Raw genomic sequence first — 12,609 nt, 5'->3', positions numbered from 1 at the left:
CACCTTTCATATGACAGTGAACCAGAGGGTTTCATTCTTTCTTGCCTTGGTAGTTTTGCATCTGTAGTCCCTGCCTGTCTTCTGCTCTTCAGCAGCACAACCCACATGCATGGCAGCACCCTGCAGTCAGACCTGATGCGCCGCCCATATAAGTGAAGTGTGTGTGCACGTTCCTATGTATGTGAGTAAATGGCCAAATCCACAGGAAGAAAACTGGATGGAAAATATTAAGACATAAACTACACATCTGCTCTCCCTTTTGTTCTTTATTATTTTTTATTTGCAATATAATAAAGCAACACCTGCATCCTGTTCCTGCCATTGCTTTTGTTGGGAGCTAGATTTTCGCGTCAGATCTTTACGATAATGATTTCTAGGGGTCTGAAGAGTAACTTTAACTGCTGGAAAGTCGGTAGAGAAACGGTACTCAGTAGGGATCTGTGTCAGCTGCTGTCTTGCTGTAGAAATGGCGACAGGTACCTTTGGCCATTTCTACTCTGTTTCTCTTTTCTTCCGGGAGCAAATCAATCTGGGTACAACTTTTAGAATGCCTCATTTTCTCTAAGGAAGGTGCATTATGAAATCGGGTCACTTGCTTTACACATCCCTACAGAGAAAAGTGGCCATCACAACGTTTCTGAAAGAAAAGCACACACCAATGATTCCTCTGTTTGCACACGGGGAGGGACGTCTCCTGTCCACCTTCATGGATGACAGTGCCTCTGGCGCAGCCTATAAGGGAAAGCTTGGATGCAATACATCCCGAGACTCACATTCTTTATTTACTCAACATCTGTGAAATCAAGTGTTGTGTTATAATTGATCATGTGTGATAGCTTAATCGGCAGTGATTTATTCCTTAGTGATCCTTAAGATAATAGTATTGTTACAGGGCAGGGAGAGAGACACCCTGAACCCCCAAACCTGCCTGTCCTAAATAGGTTCAGCCGTCCACCGCATCAAACCCATTATAAGACTTTCAGTGGGAGGGAACTTTAATACAATCAATGTGCAATACAGCAAACATAAAGAATATAGTTTGTAAATCAAACACCCAAAGTGACCCATCCCCTCGTGGGTAAAAGTCTACCCAAAAGGAATTGGTCCAGAGTAAGGCCTGAAAGCTCCTTCTGGAAGGGACTCGTAGAAAAGGGTCAGAACTGGCCAGACAAGTCTGGGAGGAAAAGAGCAAAAACAACATCAAGATAAACGCTGCCATGGTCACCTCCCCACGGGTCTCTCACCCACGTCTGTTTCAGCCAGTCCAGGACCAAGAAGAAGCAAGCACAGTTTCTTCACATGTCTCTCTGCTCCCTGTGCCTCCCTCTGTCCAACATGTCCGGTTTTTTATCCAAAACCCAAATGGCTGCTTGGCCCCACCCTCGGGTCCTCACAGGCCTCCCTGGGGTGTTCCTGGGAGTTGCAGTTTCAGTGTCTGGAGTGAGCGTGGAGCCCACAAAATCTGTATCTGTAGAGTCCAGTCAAGACAGCTTTTCCCCTAACAGCTAATAGTTGGCCTTACAGTCCGAGTTATCTAATATATTATGAATTAGAGTAGTTAAAGCGAAAGTGGAAGGTGGTTGTTAACCCCCGTCAGACATGTGACGTGCCACTGTTTCTCCCACTCGGTAGGATGTCATTTCATTTTGGCGATGGTTTCATGTTCTGTGCAGAAGACGTTTGGTTTTCTGTAGTCCCATATTTTATTTTTGCTTTTGTTTCCCTTGACTCCCCTGGAGCTGAGTCCCCAGACATAGCCAAGACCAACGTCATGCAGTGCATCGCCATGTTTTCTATATCATGTCACAAATCTTACATCTATGTCTTTAATCAACTTTTAATTAATTTTGTGTATGGGTTGAGATAATGGTCTACTTTCATTTTTTTGCATGTACTTGAATAGTTTTCCCAGCACAATTTGCTTAAGCTACATTCTTTTCTTTACACTTTTACCCTAAGGTCATTGTCCATAACTGTGGGTTTATGTCTGGGTTTGCTTCCCACTGGTATGCATCTCTCTTTTTAGTCTAAGGACCTCTGTTTTCTTTAGAGTAGCTTTGAAGTACAGTGTGACATCTGGGTGGGTGAGACCTCCATTTTTTGTGTCAGGATTACTTTGGCTATTCAGGATCTTTTATAGTTCCATACAAATTTCAGTAACATTTGTTTCATTTCTTTGAAGAACATCATTGGAATTCTGATAGGGATCAAATCGAATCTGCATTTTGCTTTGCATAAAATGGACATTATGATATCATTAATTCTTCTAATCCATGAACAGGAACTATCTCTTCATTTCTTTTTGCCTTTTTTGTTTGTTTTTTAACAATGTCTTAGTAGTCACTGTCCATCTATTTAATCTCCTTTGTGAGGTTTATTTCTAAATGCTTTAAAATTTTGATGCAACAGTAAATGGGATCATTTTCTTAATTTCATTCTCTCCTAGTTTTCTGTTCATACGTAGAAATTCCACAGTTTTGTTTAGTGATTTAGCAGCCTGAGACCTTACTGTTATGTAGATAATGTCCTATACAAATACTTCTTTACCAATTTAGAGTACTTCTTTATATTTTTCTTTCCTAATTGCTCTGATTAGAACTTCTAACACTTTGTAGAATAATAGTGGTAAGCTTGAACACTCATGATTCCTCCCTGATCCTGTAGGAAAAAACTTTCAGTTTTTCAACGTTGAGTCTGATGAAACAAGAGCCTAGAAAGTCATACTTCCCCAAAACGACCTTTTCACAAATTGAGGTCTAGATTAAAATTAAAGTGTCTCTGAGGCATTTTCTAAGCCAGTCTACAATCCCCAGCTCAGTAACAAGTAGCAATTGCAGCGCCTAGCATGTAGATACAAGCTTGAAATAAAAGTCTAGTTTCTGTAGATCAATGTTAATGTGTCCCTGACTTGCCTATGAAGACATACACAGGAGAATTTACTGACAAAATTAATAGGATCAACAATTAACATAGGAACTATAGATCTAAATAATACTAATTTTTAATTGATCTAATCTTATACTCAAGTCAACTGTAATAATGTTTTGAGGATGGAAAAGAGTGAGGAACATAACTAGATTGTGATTTATTTGCCCCATGACATTCTGAGAGGGCAGTCTATCTAAGAAGTCACTGTGGTGACATCATCCCACACAGCAAATCAGCTTATCTATATGGATGTTCTCAGCTCTATTTCTTCTGCTTTGGCATTTAGTTATTATATTGATGCAGATCTAGTGTTATTATATTAAGGGATTTTATTTTACTATGGACTATTCCAGTATTATTATCAACTTTAGTCTTATCCCTTAACACAGCCAAACAGAAATGACTCAAAATGACGGGATTATAAATACGGATAAATTGAAATGTTCTAGAGAGAAAAGACATTACATTTCTTATACCTTTGTAAATTTAATTAGCAAAGAAAATATATTAAGTAGCTTCAGGTTTCTTAGTAAGTAATGTACTGCTTGGATAACCATTACTTAGAATCTTATCACAAGGATAAGTCTAATCCTATGGATTTATTGTGATTATATATTTATGAAAAATGAAACTTTAAAGAGTATTAAGGAAGGACTGTCTACAAATATTTGGTATACCAGCATTGCTGCAGCAAAACAGAATTCTTGCATTAACTTACCAATGAAACTTAACAATAACATTAATTTGCCTCTGAATGTTGTTTTTAAATACTGAATGTGTTTTCTATTCCTGACCGCGTTAAAGAGGAAGATATTTATAAGCAGCTTTATTAAATGGGAGATATTTTTTCATTCGATCCCTACAAAGCCCCTGAGTAAAAGGAAAGGTATAATCAGTATAAAAGACTGACATTTCTTTCTCACTTTAATCTACAAATATGAATTTTTAATGAGTGCATATTTTTGGTCTGTATTCAGCTTCAACTTTATTATTTTGATAGCAGAATATAGCTCTTACGATTATGTCTAACCTTTTGTTTCAATAAAATGTCTATTGCTTTGCAGTATCTTAAAAGGCTATTGTACTTTAATAAAACCCTATGCAGATAAAAACAGAATTAAACGTTAATACAGAGAATTGATGATCACAAGTGTTTTACACAACAGACCCTTTGTCTACGAAATTTTTCAATCGACTATGCACTTTCTACAAAGTATAAACACAATTTTAAAGCTGCTACATCGTCACAGACTCGGACAAGCACGCTCCATGCGTAAGAAAACATTCTCTGGCCGCCCCGTGCCGGGGGAGCGGTCGCTCTCTAATCCCTCTAAATCACGCCTGTTAGCCTTTAATTCATTACGTAGCTGATGGCATGAAAGTCCCTTGTCTATCGTTCTGTCAGCTATTATGATCCCAAAGTGGTCCACAAGGGTAGATCACGCTGTCTAAAGAATGAGTGAATGTAGCATGGGCCCAGGAACTTCCCTCAGCTACCTGCACACTTCGTCTCTCAGCAAAGACAATCTGTGTGATGTAATTCTTGTGAGTCTTTTCCTTTGACCGATTCCAGGGGTTCCTCTGACTTTTAGGATAAGAAGCACCTGGACAGAATTGTGTGGCAAGGAAGGCGCGTGGTTGCTGATCGTTGGAATGTTGTCTCACCTCAGAACGGCCCTCGCCGTTATGCTTCTTTAAATAGAACTAAAATGACTCGATTTTACAAAGCAGTGTTGTAACATGTGGGTGGTAAAAGGCTGTGATCTCACAGAGGCCACCAAGACTCACATAAGTTTGGTTCTTGGCCTAAGATAATCGAAAGTCATGGGGCAGTCTCAGCTCTTGCCACTTAGGTCCTGTGCGGAGATCAGATCCTGGCAGGTCTCTGAGGTAATGTACTAATCAAGAACCCGAAAGCAGAGCCTGAAGTTTACCTAACGGGTCCTCTAGTAATGGCATTTCAATTAGCATGGCTTTGTCATAATAACATGGATGAGAAAAAACAATCCCAGCAGACACGGAATGGATGATATTTTGCGATTAGCTTTCTTTCATCTGTACTGTTTCCCTCAAGATGCAGTTTCTAAGACCTGCCAAGGCCATGAAGTGAGGGTTGATTTTTTTTTTTAATTTAGTTATGTATGCACACAGAACTGGGGTGCAGGCCAGAGGTCAGGGGGTGACAGGACCCACCAGAGACAGAGTAGGGAGCAGAACAGGCAGATCCACTGAAATCCACTGCTGAGGGGAACAGCGGGAGACAGGAGGGGTCTGCTGTGCCCTGGGGACACTCCCTGGCCAGGGATAGACTCAAGCTGCATTGGCTGCGGACAGTGTCATGGTGCTGAGTTTTAACCCCTTATGCCACCAGGGAAGCCTTAGTGAGGACCTTTTTACTCAAGTCAGATGCAGCTGACATGGTCTCCCTGGTGACAGTCAGCCAGGGACTCGGCGGTTTGGGCAAGCCTCCTGTCTGCCTCAAGCATGAGACCTCAAAACTAAAAAAAACAAGCCTTACACTCACTGCTCTTCACAGTTTCAAACTTGTACAAAGAAAACTTTTGCCTTGAGATTGTGCATCGTATGTGCCAAGAAGTAATCACTCCCATTAGTGATGGAGGTTTGTTCTTTTTTTTTGAGATATAGGATCATAAAAGAAAAAAAAGAATACCTTTGGCTCAGTAGTTTTTTTATGATGGATTTTTATGTGCTTTCTTAGAGAAAAGTTATAAAACTCGGTTCTTTCACTTTCTATCAAAGATATACAACATTTCCTTCTTTTTTTGTGCAAGTCACAAAGGAGCCATAACTGTATGTATTTTCACATCAGATGTAAAATTCATATCTCACTTGTGACTTATGCAAGAAAAATAGGAAGCACCATTAGAAAGACCCACAATTTGTCTGTGAATGGTGATTTGCAGTAGGGGAGTGCTTGCCTTTGAAATCATTAAATCTTTATAGCTAAGTATTCCTTCTGCCTTGACAGATTCTACATATTACTTTATCATTTGTATAAAAATGATCTTTAAAAAATACCTTTAATGACTTCCACAATGGCCAAAGTTCATCCAACACTTCCCTCACTTTCTAGAATTATGCTTGGAAGCACTTTTATCCTGTCACTTTGACAGCACATAACACAAAGCTCGTGTCAGAATTTCAATGTGTCTTCTTACATAGTCTTTTACTGTTATTAGCAGAGAGAGTTTTTGAGCCAAATGAATAGTGCCATCCTCCGTGTAACATTGACGAGGAAAGAAGAGCCTCTTTATTTCCTCGAGTTGCCTTGCTTATTCTACATGGAAATCAAATGCGTAGATGAACAGATATAATTTCAGCAGACTAAAATAGGGAGAAATATAACTGCGCTGTGCTGCACTGTCAAAACTGACGTTTTTATTCATCCTTTCAGTGTAGCTAAAACCCGTCTTCTTTTTAAGACACAACTCCACTTAGGGGTGTTTAGTAAAAAGAAAACCCCTTGATTCATTGTATTAATGAGATTAAAATCTCCCTCTACTCTCAGATAGTTTCTAAAACCCACATTGCTGCAAAATACGTACAAAGCATCCCTGATTACAAGTAAGTCATCAAAAGCAACAAAAATTGCTTGATTTTTCCTATTCAAGGACAACATAAATGAATATGGTGTATTAAAAGCACCTGTAAACAGCTAGTCCAAGCAGGAGGCCGAGGACTTGTTATTTAATAGCAGCTTGTATATGTCTTTGCTGTAGGAGTCTCCTTACAAACAAGTCTTCAGTCACTCTAATAGAGCTTTGCGAAATTTCAAACAACACAACAGAAAAAATATCAGGATACGAATCTTGAGGATACAAGAAAGAAAAAAAATGAGAGTAAGCGATGTTAAAATTTTCTTGATTTGAAGATGTCTTGCTGTTGGAGAAGATGCATACTTTTCATGAGCTTGCCAGTGCTTCCCTGAACACATGCTGCAAGGAGGTACACTCTACCTACAAGCCACTTGGAGTTTGTTCCACAGCCATCCCGCTGCTCTGCCTCGCTCATGCTCACAGGAGGATCTCATGACCAAAGGCTAAACGTGTGCTGGCTGGGGAATGTCTCAGCCTCGGGGCTGCTTCACATGTCTCCGTCCTGGGTTGTGTCCTCTCCTCTGGGCTGCAAATGTGTCTTCGGCTGCCCTGTCCTAACCCACGTCTGTCTGCACTGGGAGTCATCTGCATCGTCCCGGCTTTCTGCCAGGCAGCATCTGCCATGCCTGGCCTCTGTATGAGGAGCCCAAGAAGAACACTGTAGTCCCAGGAAGCTAAAAGAGACAGCAGGGTGGTGAGAGAGGCTAAGGTAACTGAGGCACATGGGGCCGACTGTCAGGCAGGAGAACGATGCAGAGAGTGACCCCCTGAAATCTGCACTGGGGTCTCCTCGTGCAGGTGGCCAAATAGCGATCTGTGTGTGTCGGGTGAGATTTCACACCCTTACAGGTACTAATAGGAAGAAAAAAAGCATCAAGGAGCTAAAAAAAAATCTGGATACACAAAGTCAAGAGCAATTCAAACTCCAAGCGAGGGATAAAACATTATTCAAAGAATGGGTCATTCAGCAAAGATCCTGAAGAGGACAAGCGCTAGGAGTGAGGTCAATCTAGAATACAGACAAGCCTCAGGAAGATGAAGCAGAACTACAAGTAGATGAGCTGAGTATCAGAACAAAATATTAAAAAAAAAAAAAACTAACGAGAAAGAAAATAAATCATGAAAGAGGGTGAACATCAATTTATATAATTTGATGCATGAAAACATTAAAAAGAACCTCACCTTTATCTTACTAACTGAGGGAAAAGCATATGAACGAATTTAATATGCAGGGGAATTTCTGAACAGTGTAGGCTTAGAAGGAAGCCTTCTTAGTCAGACAAAGGAGACCTACGAGAAGCCATATCCAGCATCATCCTTAATTGAAAAAGACTGAAATGTGTCTCCTGTCTTTTTTCCTCTCACTTCCGTCCAGTTTGTAAAGGGCTCTGAGTGAAGTAAGAGACAAAACAAACCAAAGTGGCTTAGAGATGAAAAGGGGAGAAGTAAAACTGTCTATGCAGATGCCACACAGGGTGTATGTAAGCTATTTTACAGATGCTACCAAAAAAGGAAAAAAAAAAACTAGTATTTAGGAATAAACAAAATATGGTAAGACCTACTCACCAAGAGACCGCATAACACTGCTGAGAAAAATGAGCCAATATCTAAATAGATCAGGATCTTCTGCACCAAAATGCAATAATGTCCATATGACTAACCCCTTCAAACTGATGGATGAAGTTAATATAATCCAGTCAAAGCCAAAAGAGACTTATTTTTAAAGGAATTAGTTACTTCTAAAATTTATGTTCAAATTCACAGAACATAGGATAACAAAGGTAATTTGCTAGAAAAAGAGCAAAATAAAAGATTTGTACACTTCATTTCAATTTTTTTTTCTGAAAATAGTAATAAAAAGGTGAGGGATTGACATGACAGGTTTAAAGATGAATGGAGAGGAGACAGTTCAGAAATAGACCCACATTCTAAGGTCAATTAGTTTGTCGTAAAAATGCCAAAGAAGTCAACAAATAGTGCAGTAACATGTGGCTCTTCGTCTTCAATAAAATTGAAAAGACTGAATATTTTCAAGGATTTATTTTCAAGGATGTAGAACAACTGGAAATGTTACACGTTGCTGATAGAAATATGAAGAATTAGAAATTAGTCTGGTGGTTCCTGCTAGTCAATCATTTTTCTTACCATCTAACCCAGAAATTCTACTCCAAGTTATTTACCCAGGAGAAGTGAAAACTTGTGTCCCCCAAATCTTGCACATATATTTAAGTAAATTCAAAGAAATGTGGGGTGTAATTAGTAAAATCTGAAATCAGACGAGCAGCAGCCGGCCGACGTGTGTAGATGAAGTCACGTAGCTCATTTGTGTGTCGGTAAGATGCGCAGCGATGAATGAACGGTTGGTACCACGCAACCTCGAGGAGTCTGACAAATCTCGGGCAGAGGGACTGAAGCCAAAGTAAAAGAGTATTTGTCAAGATAGATGACAGTCTGAGGAAGGACACAGTTCTCGTAAATCACAGAAGTCAGGTCGGCCGGGCAGGGCGAGCACGAGAGACCCTCTGAGCTAAGCAGTGATGTCTGTGCTATCGAGGCGATGGCTCTGTATGCCTGGGAGGTGCCCGGGCGGCCGTGGGGAGGGCTAGCGCCAAGAAGGTGGGGATGTTTCTTCCCCACGTCATATGCAGTGCCGAACACAAATGTTACATAAAGTAAATAATTTCCTTTAGATCACTAACCAGTTCTGGCACAGAGTAAAAGAAGGCGTTATTCCAAAGTGTCAATTCAGTCTTCGTGGATATCGTTTGGGTGTAAACAAACAAGCAAAAGGCATCAACTCTTTGACCCAGCAACTTTCCATCCATTGCAAGGGAACATTCAGAAAACCAGGAGCATACAAGGGTGTTCACCCTGGAGTTGTTTGCAGTAGTGAGCGTTGCTGTCACTCCTGTGAGGTGATTAGTGGGAAAAGAGTCTGTGGTTCCAGTGATGTGTTTAGCAATGCGAGAAGCACACGCAAAGCCCTTTGTCATCTCAAAGGGAAAAAAAACCCTAGCAGACCACACAAATAAGGGAAGACTGCCGAAGAGGCGGCATTTAGCACAGGTCTCAGGGTTAGCAGGATTTTACCAGACGTGACTGGGAGCACAGGGAAATGTGTTTCTGGGATGCGGGAGGAAGTAGTGAGAAAGCAAACAGAAAAAGTAAATGGGCCCAGAGCATAAAGTGCTTTACTGTAGATAATAGTGAGTAAACCAGTGAACAGAACTGAGATGCTAGAAACAGATTTGAGTATGTAAGGACCCTTTACGACGAAGACAGCACCCCAAATATTGTGGAGAAAAGAGAAAATACAGTCCATGTATTCAAGTGTATCAAAGATGGTCTCTCGATTGCTTTCCCGTGATAGGATAAAGAGCCTGTCTCCCCTGAAACCTACCCAGCAGGCAATCCCGGCAGGGCACGCATCCACCGGCGTCTGGCCCGTAATGGGGATTCCTCTTTGTTGCTGAAGTGACCAGATAACAGAACCGGGGTTCCTCATAGTGGAGTGTGTACTAATGATAGGTTTGCTTTCCCGTGCAGCCCAGTTCCGACCATCTCGTGGATGAAGGTGAACGGGTATATCCCTAGTAAGGCCCGTCTGCGGAAGTCACAGGCTGTGCTGGAAATACCCAACGTGCAGCTGGACGACACGGGCCTGTATGAATGCCGAGCCGAAAACACTCGAGGGAAAAACTCCTTTCGTGGACAGCTGCAAGTGTACAGTGAGTGTCCCCGCCCGGCAGTGCACCCCGCCCTCGAAGTCGAGGGGAGATGCGACTTAGTTTCAGCCAAATGCCGTTTGCTAAGTACGCGGAAAGCTAGCGATGATCCAGACGCTTACATCTCTTGCAGGGTAAAGCGTCGTGTAAATCACTGCGTGCACAGAAATGCTTTAAATGAAACATGAATGGGGAAGTACCAGGCTCTTTGTACAGCGTAGAGTAATAGCCTTGAAAATGAGCCATCCCTAGCACCGAAGCCACCCTCTGAAAAATTAAAAATCGCGTCACTTTGCCTTCTTATCACTCCCCTCGCCTGAGCCGGGAATCTCAGTGGATCGCGCATGGGCCGACTCCCACCCCACCATCTTTTTGGCAAATGCAATTCGGCTGGCGCATTGCCGCGCCCGTGGGCATCCGTGTTGACTTTGTCCACGTTTTGCATCGCTAGGGCAGAGTGAAGTGATGAGACCAGCTGACTTGCAAAGCTTAGGGTAGCTGCTCTCTGGCTCTACAGAAAATAATTGCTGACCGCTGGCCTGAATTAATAGCTCCGTGTGATAAATGACCTCCCCAGCCCGCAGCGCTTGTATTGCCAAGACGCCCAAGGCCCAGAGGCTGCGGTAAGAAGTCGCAAGTCTGACCCGGACACAGCTGCCGCGTGGGCGCTGCCTCTGGGGCCACGGTGCAGCTGCCCTTCGTAGTTGCGTCCACCACCTACACTGTAAAGCCGGTAAACGAGTTTTCTGGACTGTGCTGGCCCAGGACACGGAGGGAAACCAATGCTATTGCTTGCCCAGGACGGACTGCACGTGTCCGACTCAGGCGGCCCCGCCGAGCCACGACGTCAGTGTACCCCAGCTCGGAAGGACTCGTGGAGGGTATTTTTGAAATACTGCTGTCTGACCCCAACCGTGTTTCCGCTCCTCTTCTCTCACAAGGCCTGGAGGACTCAGCACCTCCCCCAAGTCGCCCGTGCCGGGCACACGGAGTCAGGCACTCCCCGACGCCACTGCTGTCCTCTGGGGGCCTGCCCTGTCCTGCAGGCTGGCACACAGCTCCGGGCACCCTTGCGGCCTGCTGGCCGGACGAGCAGCCCCGAGCTCTAGGCTGCGACGCAGGCGGCTCCAGGCCGGGGTGCACGCCGCTCCCCGTGACAGGGACGCGCTCCCTGGGGCGCACCTTGGCGCCTGTGCAGCGCATCCTCAGAGTCTCAGGCGCTTGACAGCTTGCAAGATGGGAACACGAGCACCCGCTCGGCTGTTTTGGGCCTGAACGTAATATTTGACTCAAATGCACAAAACCGACCGCTCAGTCTCTTACCACTGAGCTCACACTCTGGCCATAGGAGAAAGCAGGTGTTTTTGTCCCCCAATGAACGATGCTTCACACTCGAATACAGGCCATCAGGTATCCTCACAGTCATAATGTGAAGTGGCGGGCCTCCCAGGTGGTGCATGGGCTAAGAATCAGCGCTAGCAAGCTATCACCAGCCACTGCGGCCTGAGTCCATCCCCGGCCAGGGAGGGACCCCAGGGCTCGCAGACCCCTCCTGTCTCCCCGCTGCTCCCCGCAGCAGTGGGTTTCGTCAGTCGGCCTGTTCTGCTCCCCACTCTGTCTCTGGGGAGTCCTCCCCCCATACCTCTGGCCTGCACCCCAGCTCTTGCGTGCATAAACTTAAAGCAATGATAATGTGCAGTGCTGTGTTTCCTCTTCACGGATAAGTCTGATACTGAGAGACAATGTTCGATCAGAATTTTGCTGCTACAACCACACTCACACACACATGCACGGATGCCACGAAAGCCCGTTCTCTCAGGCCACGGTGAGACCTCCCTGTGTGATGAGATGTGGCCCACACCCACACAAGCACCAGGCCCCGCGGGCTGGGACAGAACCACGCCCCACCATGGCACCGGCCACTGGCCGCTGGCCGCTGGCCACCCCCCTCCACAGCTCCATCTTCGCAGGTGGTGACGGACGGTGCCCTGGAAATGAGACCGCAGTTGCTTTCTACAGTATCATCAGAGCCTTGTGCCAAGAAGGCTGGGGGCCTCCGGGGGCCCGGCTGAAAGTGCTCCCCGGGCGCTGGAGAGGACAGTCTGCCCCGAACATGCCTTCCTGTGCGTGGATGGTCACCGTCCAGGCAGAGACTGGGCCAGCTTGGCATGTGTTTCTGCAAGTTGGAAGGTGGACAGAAGATGTGTGCTTTTCTCCACAGCCCTTGTGGGTTTTGTCCCTTGTGAGTTTTTCCCTGATTTGTCCCGAGTGGTGCCAGTGTGGCCTTACTTCACTCCCAGAAGTACGCTGTTCCTTACAAATGCATCCGGTCACTGACG

General features: G+C 44.2%; 1 protein-coding gene across 1 annotated transcript in view; it reads left to right on the top strand.

The window, feature by feature from the left end:
* The window catches only part of CNTN5 (contactin 5), a 213,364-nt gene that overhangs the window by 37,149 nt on the left and 163,606 nt on the right, over positions 1 to 12,609 (top strand). The window contains exon 3 of the mRNA XM_004689429.2: positions 10,092 to 10,273. Coding sequence (XP_004689486.1) covers positions 10,092 to 10,273 — 182 coding nt within the window. The remainder of the gene's footprint in view (positions 1 to 10,091; positions 10,274 to 12,609) is intronic.

Source organism: Condylura cristata, unplaced genomic scaffold (genome assembly GCF_000260355.1).
Source record: "Condylura cristata isolate star-nosed mole 26May11 unplaced genomic scaffold, ConCri1.0 scaffold00025, whole genome shotgun sequence".
Taxonomy (NCBI): domain Eukaryota; kingdom Metazoa; phylum Chordata; class Mammalia; order Eulipotyphla; family Talpidae; genus Condylura; species Condylura cristata.
The sequence above is the reverse complement of the archived record's forward strand: the minus strand, read 5'-3'. Positions and strand labels throughout refer to the sequence as shown.